Source organism: Lissotriton helveticus, chromosome 7 (genome assembly GCF_964261635.1).
Source record: "Lissotriton helveticus chromosome 7, aLisHel1.1, whole genome shotgun sequence".
NCBI classification, from domain to species: Eukaryota; Metazoa; Chordata; class Amphibia; order Caudata; family Salamandridae; genus Lissotriton; species Lissotriton helveticus.
The window spans coordinates 44,592,296-44,603,282 of NC_136068.1; the positions used below are offsets into that span (position 1 = coordinate 44,592,296).

The 10,987-nt window shown below is 41.8% G+C and overlaps 1 protein-coding gene across 1 annotated transcript in view; it reads left to right on the plus strand.

Moving 5' to 3' along the window:
- LOC144768909 (fish-egg lectin-like) overlaps positions 1 to 9,868 on the plus strand; it is a 29,688-nt gene extending 19,820 nt beyond the window's left edge. The window contains exon 4 of the mRNA XM_078652920.1: positions 9,460 to 9,868. Coding sequence (XP_078509046.1) covers positions 9,460 to 9,601 — 142 coding nt within the window. The 3' untranslated portion in view covers positions 9,602 to 9,868. The remainder of the gene's footprint in view (positions 1 to 9,459) is intronic.
- Positions 9,869 to 10,987: the final 1,119 nt, after the last annotated feature.

Here is a 10,987-nt window from a genome sequence, read left to right on the forward strand (position 1 = left end):
TGCAAACAGCCTCATGAATATTAATGAGACAGGTGTCTTGTGACCTATTCTGGAATCGCTAATGTGTTTGAGACACATTTCATTTTGTGAGTCTCTAATTGTGAGTCACAAAACATCGCAATTAGAGAATCGCAAAATGAAATGTTCGTACATCTGGCCCTAGACCACTTACAGCACCCAACCTTGTAGAGTGCCCTTGCAGATGTAGCTTCCTTCGTTGGGCCAGACAAATCAGGGACCACTCCTATGCCTGTGGGAAGGCTGCACAATTTTATTTAGCAAAACAAGTAAATTTGAATATATTGGCAATCAAAGCAGGAACATGTCCCCTACGCTCGCAGTGAGCATCTAATGCTAGCTGCTCCCAAGAATCATGACTTTCAACAGGTTTCCACATGCACTGCTTTGATGGGATGTACTTGTGTCAAAAACTGTAATTGGGATCAACAGGTGCACCAGTTCTCATGAGAAGAGCACAAAAGGACTTTGAGAAAAGATGCAAGAAGTTGGCCAAGTATGAGAGCCAAGCTCAGTATGTCAGGAGAGAAAGGGCAGTACAGGCTGTGTTTAACAAGAGCAAAAATTTGAAAATCAAAATATCAGTAAATGAATCAATATGACATCACCTATTCCAATAATTTAAAGCAATTGGTCTTGATCCCTTTTCCAGTGCCGTGAGCCCGTGACCCATGAGGCACAGGGTCAGACTGATTTGCATATGGCCATGTCTGAACTGGGGTGGCAGAGTGGGCTAAAGAACGGTGATGGATTAAACCCAGATCTGTTGACTGGGTGTGAGTGTTTGATTGGTTCAGATGCTCCCTCCATCACCACCCCCTTTTGTACCACTTTGTCCGCCATAAGTGTGGCAGGGTATGCTCAGACGTGAGTCCCTTGCTCACTTTGCCACTGGATTCAAGCAAGCCTGGCTGAAGACGGCTGGAATGTCAGAAACCGGTCCTCGGAAGCTTGTTTCCGGTCCAGGGGGGGCATGGCTTGGCAGTTCGGGCTGGACTGTTCCCATGAGGCACAGGGTCAGACTGATTTGCATATAGCCATGTCTGAACTGGGATGGCAGAGTGGGCTAAAGAACGGTGATGGATTCAACCCAGATCTTTTGACTGGGTGTGAGTGTTTGATTCATTCAGATGCTCCGTCCATCACCACCCCCTTTTGTACCGCCTGTGAGCCTGCTGTGGCACAGGGATGGCAATTCTGTTGGACCAACACACAGCATACTGTCCCAATGTGGGCATGGCCAGAATACACCCTAGCAAGGTTGGGGAGAAGAAATGCTGTGGCTACCACCCTTCCTGTCCCATACCTGCTGTCTGAATCCATTTTACAGTTCTGCTTGATCTACAACTGTTTTCGTTTTTTGATATCCATTCCTATCAGAGACAAATTTGTCAGCACAAGGACAAGGAATTAATCTTTACTATGCACAGCAATTTCATGATTCTGAGCGGATGTGGTTTTCTTAGCCGTTTCATCTGTAAATGCACCCCCCCTGAGTACTTCAGTTGAGAGGACTGATGTGCAGTCCCTTTAACAATGGTGGTTTTATGAGGCAACATTTTAAAGGTGTTAAGGCAAAATATGAGCACATGTGAGGCCAAAGAGTTCAGCTACCTGGGCAGAATGACCAGAGGCAGATCCCGGCTCTATATCCTCATGCAATATACACTCAGAATATCCGGCACCAAGGTTTCCAAAATCATTATGAGAGATGATTCATTTACATGGTACAACATTTCACAGACAATCATGAAGACTTCAGACATCTCAATCCTGGGTTCAGTCAAATGTTCAGTTCCAAGCAAACGATTGTGAGTCCTCCATCTTGAATAGCAGATACGCTGATCTTAATATCGGACAGTGGAGTAATGAAATGTGGGTGGTTGAGAGTAACTGTATTTCATATTGGGACATCTGGGCAGTGGAAAAATACTGAGGGGCTTTTTTATAAGCTCTTGCGTCACTTGTGTGCCGCCAGTGCGTCACTTTTTGTGACGCACCAGCAGCGTAAAAAATGCTCTATGTTGCATTATATTTAACAAGCATTTGCAATGCAATAGGTCTCGCATTTATGCAGTTTGAGCTATTGGTGTTGTAAATGACAAGGCCTTTTAATTAGGCTTTGAAAACCAAAACATAAATAAAGGGCATTGTCATTTACTATGCCAATAGCTCAAACTGCATAAATGCGAGACCTATTGCATTGCAAATGCTTGTTTTAAGGTGGGCGCTGGGCAGCTCAGGCAGTTGGGTGCCTTGCAACACAGACAGCAAGAGGGAGGTAGCAAAAGGCAACACAAATAGCAGGGGCAGAGGTAACATGGACAGTGGAAGGAGGCGAAGGTGAACAGCAGCAGCAGGGAGTGACGGAGGATGAAAGGCAACACGGACAACAGGCAGCAGATGCAACATGGACGAGGGAGGATTGGTCAAAGACAGCAGAGGGAGTGGGAAAGAGGTGGCAAAGGTAATACAAAGACAGGAGTAAGCAACATGGACTTAGAGGGAGCAAAGGCAACAGGGGAGGAACAGGAGGATGATAATGGGAATACAGAGGGGGGAGAAGTATGCGAGGGAGCCAGCTGAAAAGAATGCACTCTGCTAGAGTGCTTGAAAACAAACAAAAAAGTAGCACCTAAAAAAAAACAAGTCTAGAAACAATGCTGTATTGTAAAACAGCAGGTACGTTTAATCAGCCATATTTATAGCCTCAACCACCCAGTGCAATCGGGGCACGAGCCTTCTACAGCTACCACTTCGATCCAGAGCGGCATCGGCCACACAGTCACCTCTGACATAGAAGAGATATCCACCCCCGTGCCCAGTGGCCCCAGCCCGTGTGATTTCTAGAACCGGCACGCGCCCTAGTTCCCAATCCCATGTGTTCTATAATTGTATGATTTTTGTTCTGTCCAGGGCCCACGACCCCAAAAGGAGGTGAATTTTAAGCACCGACCCGGGCGACAAACCCCGCTCTGCCATTCACGGCATCTCCGAGCGCATATCCCTGGATCCTCTCAAAGTGAGATGAGAAGAGCCGGCGACAATAATTAAAAGACAGGACGATAAGGAATTAGCATTTACGGAGGACATGGAGTCCCCGAACTACCCTCTCAAGGCCCCGCCGCCCTGTACTCTGGATAAAGCCAGGCGCTCTCCAAAGATGTGCGCCAAATGAGGTATCGCGGCGCCTGGCACCGCAGTCCCATAAAGGGATTCGGTGAACTCCGAGCCCCCCTCCAGCACCAGAACAGTCTGCGAGAGCTAAAACAAGAAGAGGTGGGGGGAGGTAAAGTGGAAGCGCGGACTGTGCCTGCTTCTGTCCTGAAGGGAGACAGGAGGTGGCACGCGCGGACAGGAGATGTGCACGCTGTCCGTACGCGTGCACATCTCCTGTCCGCGCGTGCCACCTCCTGTCTCCCTTCGCGCACCAAAGCCACAGCAATAGCGTCTTCGCTAGCGAAGCAGCTCCGCTGCATTCGTAGCGAGACCTAAAAGGTGAGGCATCTAGGTGGATGCGTCACTTTGTAAAACATCTGCGCCACATTATACCTGCGTCAGGTATAATGTATGCAGGGGTGGCGTTATGACGCAGTGAAGTCTATAAGATTTCACTGCACCACTTCTAGGACGAAAATGTGTCAATATCTTACGCCTGCCTCACAGCAGGCATAAGGCTGACGCAGGCACATTTGAAATGGGACTTGCCCATGTGATGACCCTTTGCGGGAGTTGCGTCACTTTCGTGACACACTCCAGCAGTGCGTCATTACTGACGTATCTGTAACTCCTTGCGACATGATGCGTCATACTGTAAAGATGACGCATCCACATGTCGCAAGGAGGGCGCAATGAAAAGTGACGCATCGCTGTTTTCACACAGTGATGCGTCACTTTTCATAAATGAGGCCCTGAGTTTTTGTTGTGAGGAATAAGGCAGCCACAGCTACAGGACAGGATAGAGCTACTATCAAAGTTTAACCCAGAACAATATATTCAGGGGATTCTACTGAGAAGAGTAGAGGCCATCACAGACCACAAACAAAGTGAGAGAGATGCTGCCAGGGGGTGGGGGGTCGAGAATGAAAGAGTGATATGAAATAGGTTTCTTTTTTATCACCATGATCTTGGACCAGCACTCCTGGACTGCAACCATTTCATACACGACAACACAAGGTAATCATAACATAACGTGTATTTGTGAAGAGCATTTTTACCCAGAAGGGTATCCTGGTGCTGAATAACAGATGTTTATTGTTGCACAACTCATTGGTACTCATTTCATTGACCTCAGAAAAATTAAAAGTAGAGTGGTCTGCCGGGATTTGAACCTGTGACTATACAGTCACACACAAATCTCTACAGTGGATGCATTAGCCCACTAGGCCACTTGACCGGCTCTAAACTAATGGGTTTTGAATAATCATGTAGCCCCAGAGTGGGCAGAGGACAATGATTGTTTCACCTGCATAAAAGCTAGCTCTGCATCCTCAATCCATTGTATAGATATGGGGGAATATTTCTTTAAAAAACACTGAAGAAGCTTAATTGGAGGTGAAAAGCTCAAAAAAAGTAGAGAATACTGTGGGATAGAAGGTAGCTTTTTCAATGGATTAACCTTTTTTTTAACAGTCTGCAGAGATATTTCAACTAACATCATTGGCATGTTCACACCATAGAGAAGTAGGCGATTTGTTAAGCAATGTTTCTGATATTTTTACATTACACATTTTTGCTTGTTCTTCCCACCCTTCAGATCCACACTCCAAACTTAATTTGCCTTTCCCTTAGGCACTTTGAGGAACACCCTATCCCAGGTACAAAACATGATACAATTTACTTTACATAACATAACTCAACTTAAAACGTTTGCAGGTAAGATTGGATTTAACAGAAAGGCATGTTGATCAGTTCTAGGTAATTTGGGGACGAATCATAGTGGTAAAAATGCCAACTGCATCAATGGACAACCCTGAGAGAGGCAAAGGTTTTTGAGCCGACTGGCTAGCCCCAGTACCAATAAGACATGAAGTGGGCTCACCACTTATCACACACTTCACTTATGGGCTATGTTAGCCAACTGGAATCATGATAATAACAAGCATGAGGTAACTAATTTTGGGGTTCTTGATCATCGGTATCACTAGAGGATGAAGTGGTCCATAATAAGCATTTAATATTGAGGCTTTACCTAGTCGGCTCCTGTCTGAGAACTTGTCAGGTAATTTTGCCAAACACTTAATCCAACTGAGTGGCTACTAAAACCACTTCTCACGAAGGGGAGATGGATGTTTGTTGAGATCGGGAATACAACCTCTCTAATAATACAGTGACATATAAGGGAATCCCACACCCAGAAAGGAGAAACGATATGAATATGCAGTAGAGTTTGTTCACACTAGTGGGGGTCTTTAGTGGACTGTACCCATATTGCTATTTTGTAGAGTTTCTTCACACTTGAAGATGTGGTCTCTGAAGGCCCCTTGCTACATCAATACTCTATAGAGTTAGTTCACACTAGTGGACTCTACCCGTAGTAATATGCCAACCAGTTAGTTTACACTAGCGGGGGTCTTTGGTGGACTCTACTCATATTAATATGCCAACCAGTTAGTTTACACTAGCGGGGGTCTTTAGTGGACTCTACTCATATTAATATGCCAATAGTTAGTTTATACTAGCGGGGGTCTTTAGTGGACTCTACTCATATTAATATGCCAACCAGTTAGTTTACACTAGCGGGGGTCTTTGGTGGACTCTACTCATATTAATATGCCAACCAGTTAGTTTACATTAGCGGGTGTCTTTAGTGGACTCTACCCATATTATTATGCCAACCAGTTAGTTTACACTAGCGGGTGTCTTTAGTGGACTCTACCCATATTATTATGCAAACCAGTTAGTTTACACTAGCGGGGGTCTTTAGTGAACTCTACTCATATTAATATGCCAACCAGTTAGTTTACATTAGCGGGTGTCTTTAGTGGACTCTACCCATATTATTATGCCAACCAGGTAGTTTACACTAGCGGGTGTCTTTAGTGGACTCTAACCATATTATTATGCAAAGCAGTTAGTTTACACTAGCGGGGGTCTTTAGTGGACTCTACTCATATTAATATGCCAACCAGTTAGTTTACACTAGCGGGGGTCTTTAGTGGACTCTATCCATATTAATATGCCAACCAGTTAGTTTACACTAGCGGGGGTCTTTAGTGGACTCTAACCCTATTAATATACTGTAGAGTTTCTTCACACTTGTAGAGGGCTCTCCAAAGGATCCTTCTGTTTTTTATACGCTGTAGAGTTTCTTCACACTAGCGGGGGTCTTTAGATGGCACTCCCCAGATTAATATTCAGTTGAGTTTGTTCGCACTAGAGAAAGTGGTCTATGAAGGTCTTTTGCTAGATTGTATGCTAGTTCTTCACACTACTAGAGGGAATCTTTAGTGGACTCTACCCATATTAATATTGTGTAGAGTTTCTTCACACGTGCGGGGGTCTATGGTGGACTCTACCCATATTAATATGCTGTGGATTTTCTTCACATTTGTCAAGGGGTCTCTGAAGGTCCATAATTAAATTAATAGGTTGTAGAGTTTCTTCACACTAGCTTGGTTTGTAGTGAACTCTACCCATATTAATACGCTGTAGAGTTTCTTCACATTTGTCAAGGGGTCTCTGAAGAACCCTCCTTAGATTGATATGTTGTAGAGTTTTTTGGATCACTGACATAATATAGAATGACAAAATATAGACTTACCAAGATATAGTCACCAAAATATAGAATGCCAAAATATCGAATTCCTATCTACAAACAGGTAAGTACAAAAATATCGAATCCATAATATAGTCTGTAAAAAATAGTCAGTCAAAATATCGAATTTTTTAAAATGTCTTAAAAGTAATTTAAAATGAATGAAATAATAAATATAATTAACTAAAACATACTTAAAAATACTCAAATAACCTTAAAATTAAGATATAATTAATTTAAGTTATTAATAAAAAATGTACAATATTTTACCGTAGGATAGGAGGAGGGTAACATTTAATATTACCACTCCAGTGAGTGCAACAGTAGGGAAAGCGTTGGATAGCGTAGGGGTAAGAATTACTATTCCCATCCAGAGAGTGCAACAGGAGGGAAAGTGTTGGATAGCGTAGGGGTAAAAAATACTATTCCCACTCCAGTGAGTGCAACAGTAGGGAAAGCGTTGGATAGCATAAGGGTAAAAATTACTATTCCCGCTCCAGAGAGTGCAACAGTAGGGAAAGCGTTGGATAGCGGGAGGGTAAAAATTACTATTCCAACTCCAGAGCGTGCAACAGTAGGGAAAGCGTTGGATAGCGTAGGGGTAAAAATTACTATTCCCACTCCAGAGAGTGCAACAGTAGGGAAAGCGTTGGATATTGGAAGGGTAAAAATTACTATTTCCACTCCAGAGAGTACAACAGTAGGGAAAGCATTGGATAGCGTAGGGGTAAAAATTACTATTCCCACTCCAGAGAGTGCAACAGTAGGGAAAGCGTTGGATAGCATAGGGGTAAAAAATACTATTCCCACTCCAGAGAGTGCAACAGTAGGGAAAGTGTTGGATAGCGGGAGTGTGAAAATTACTATTCCCACTCCAGATAGTGCAACAGTAAGGAAAGCTTTGGATAGCGTAGGGGTAAAAATTACTATTCCCACTCCAGAGAGTGCAACAGTAGGGAAAGCGTTGGATAGCGTAGGGGTAAAAAATACTATTTCCACTCCAGAGAGTGCAACAGTAGGGAAAGCGTTGGATAGCGGGAGGGTGAAAAAAACTATTCCCACTCCAGTGAGTTTAACAGTAGGGAAAGTAATGATTTAATATATTATTAAAAATAAATTAAATATCAATACCAATAAAACATTAATTGAAATTAATAACCAATTTAATATTATGTAATAATTAATTAGAAATACAACTACATATTCGTTATTAAAAATTAATAACCTATTCATAATTATTTAACAACTAATTAATTTTCAATAACAAAAACGAATTAATAATAAAAATTAATACCAATTAAAAATTAACAGTAAATTAATTATCAATACACAAAAAGTATTTTTAATATGTAATTAATTACAATTACATTACTTCCCACCCTATACCCCTATAAACCCACATCCCACTACAGAAAATACATTAATACAATTATCATAATTATCAAATATTTAATTAATACAAAATAATGACCAATTAATAAAAATTAATTGCCAATTAATAGAAATTATTTACGGATTAAAAATTAATTAACAATAAATGTAAAATTAATACTTAATTACAATTAAATTACGTCCCACCCTTTTCCCCTATAAACCCACAACCCTCTACAGAAAATAAATTTAGAAAATTAACATAATTAACAATTAATCAATTAATACAAAATTAATTGGCAATTAATAAAATTAATTACCAATTAAAAAATGACAATAAATTCAAAATGAATACCAATAAATAAATACAAATATTTAATTAATTACAATTAAATTACTTCCCACCCTATTCCCCTATAAACCCACAACCCGCTACAGAACTAGAAAGCAAAATGTTATTAAAAATTAATAATAATTGCTAAAAATTAATATTTAATTTAATATAATTAAATTACTTCCCACCCTATTCCCCTATAAACCCACAACCCGCTACAGAATTAAATTACGCAAAAATTAAATAACATAAAATTCATTACTTAAAATACATTAAACATACATCACAAAAATTAATATACACTTTTCACACATATACTAACATACAAAACACTTAAAAAAAATTGATATTATTAAAAAATCGATATATTTAATGCCTATATTGTATACTTCGATATTGTCACTTCTATATTTTGAAAATCGATATTACTTACCTTAAAATCGATATTTTTAACCACTATATTGTGTCCATTCGATATTTTGTCCACTCTATATTTTTACTTCGATATTATGTCCATTCTATATTTTGGAATCGATATTATGACTGTTTACCATCTTTCTTATATGTGTAATACAATTCTGAAGCATATTAATTTGGGAAGCTAATCAAAGATGGAGAACTGCTGTTAAAGGTAAATAACACATCGGTGTCACTGGTGGGATGATGGACCAATGTCAATGTGAATAAACTATGTTCATGTCCTCATCCGCCAAGAAGCAACTGATCACTCTAACTGTCTAGAAAGGACTATCTAATTACTTCTCATAGTAAGCTATTTCCCCTGGACATGCTTTTTTTATTGTTTAAATCATATTTCAGATCTTTATACACTTTCTGCCTCTTTCTGGCAAATCTACAAGTAGTGAGACACACTCAAACCACACCACTGCCAATAAAGTAGTCCTATGGCAACAAGGCTTCTGAGAGACCCTTCTTTAGCTATTCTCCTAATGTTGGCTCTTCTTGCTTTGTTTTCCAGGGAGGGCGTCACAAACAGTAATCCCATGGGCACCCAGTGGAAGGCACTAGACTTCTGCTCCAAAATCAAGCATGTGACCTTTGACTCTGGGGCCCTCTGGCTCATCAACGAGAAAGAAGAGATCTACAGGTGTTCTGTATAGAGCGGCATCTAAGCGTGGACCTCAGAACTCAACACCGGCTGCTGGTACACACTGGTGGCGGCCAGGCTGTGGATGTGGTGTGGGCTATGGGGTGATGGACTGACGAGTCTTCAAAAGCATGCAACCCACCCACCTTTATATCTGTGCTGTAACTTGGGTCTTTGAATTAGAGTCCTCATTCCTGGAAAAAGTTTATATTTCTGGCTTTTCATGTTGATCTCCATTTTATGATATTTTGTAAGACAAAATAAACAACCTTCTTTGCAAGGAAGCATCATCTTTCATACTCATTCCATGCCTGTTTGAAATTTTTATTTAGAGGGACAAAGAACCTTCTCCTGGCGGAAAAGCCCTACCATTTCAAGATACATGGCAGCAATCAATCAATCAGGGGATTGTAAAGCGTGCTACTCACCCGTAGAGGTCTCAAGGCGCTGGGGGGTGGTGGGGGTGGTAAGCAGCTGTGTTCAGTCGAAGAGCCAGGTCTTGAGTGTCTTCCTGAATATGTTCAGAGAAGGGGCGCATCTGATGTTGATAGGAAGCTCGTTCCAGGTCTTGACCACAATGTAGGAGAAGGCTCTTCTACCTGTTCTGGTTCTGCGGATACGCAATGTTTCGGCGAGGGCAAGGTCTGCGGATCTGAGGTATCTCTTCGGTATGTGGTAGGAGTTTCTCTCATTGAGGTATTGGGGTGCAGTGTTCTTTTGTAGGCATGAGTGAGTATATCAGCAACACATCATGTCTTCCATGTAGACAAACAGGTCCAGACCTGTAGAGCCCTCATTACAGGAAGAAAAAGAGAAGGTCTCACTCAGCCACTTCGGAAATTTGCCAACATTTTATGGATTCCAGCCAGATGTGTGACCCAAAAAATAATATGGACAGAAAGGGCTATACCATGGGCTTCAGTGCCCACTCACAAGATACACTGGGTGAGTCCCCTGCTACTTCTTGGTACAAACCAGAGTACTCGTGTTACCGGCGTACACCATCACTCTTTTACCTTGTAAAGATGTCAGAAAAGCCACCAGCGCAGGAAACCTCTTTCAAGGTTCAGCTGCTGGTTTCAGAACCAGGTCAACGCTTCAGTTGTTTATTGAACCGCTGCTTGTAATGCATCCTTAGGGCCATGGATCAGAAGGACAGGCAACAAAGAGGTGGTGAGCCTCCACTACAAGTCTAGACTGGCCTTTACATGGCCTAAACCCACTGAGGTCACCTTAGATACCTGCTTCCAAAGAAGCCAGATGTGGTTGTTTGGACCTGGTGTGGAGTTCAGGAGCTTCCTGGGCACAAGAGGAGGCCAGCAGCACCAGCAGCTTCAGGGACCACCAAGAGGAGACCATGGCAAGGACAGAAGGCCCCCAAGAACCACACGTCTGTAAT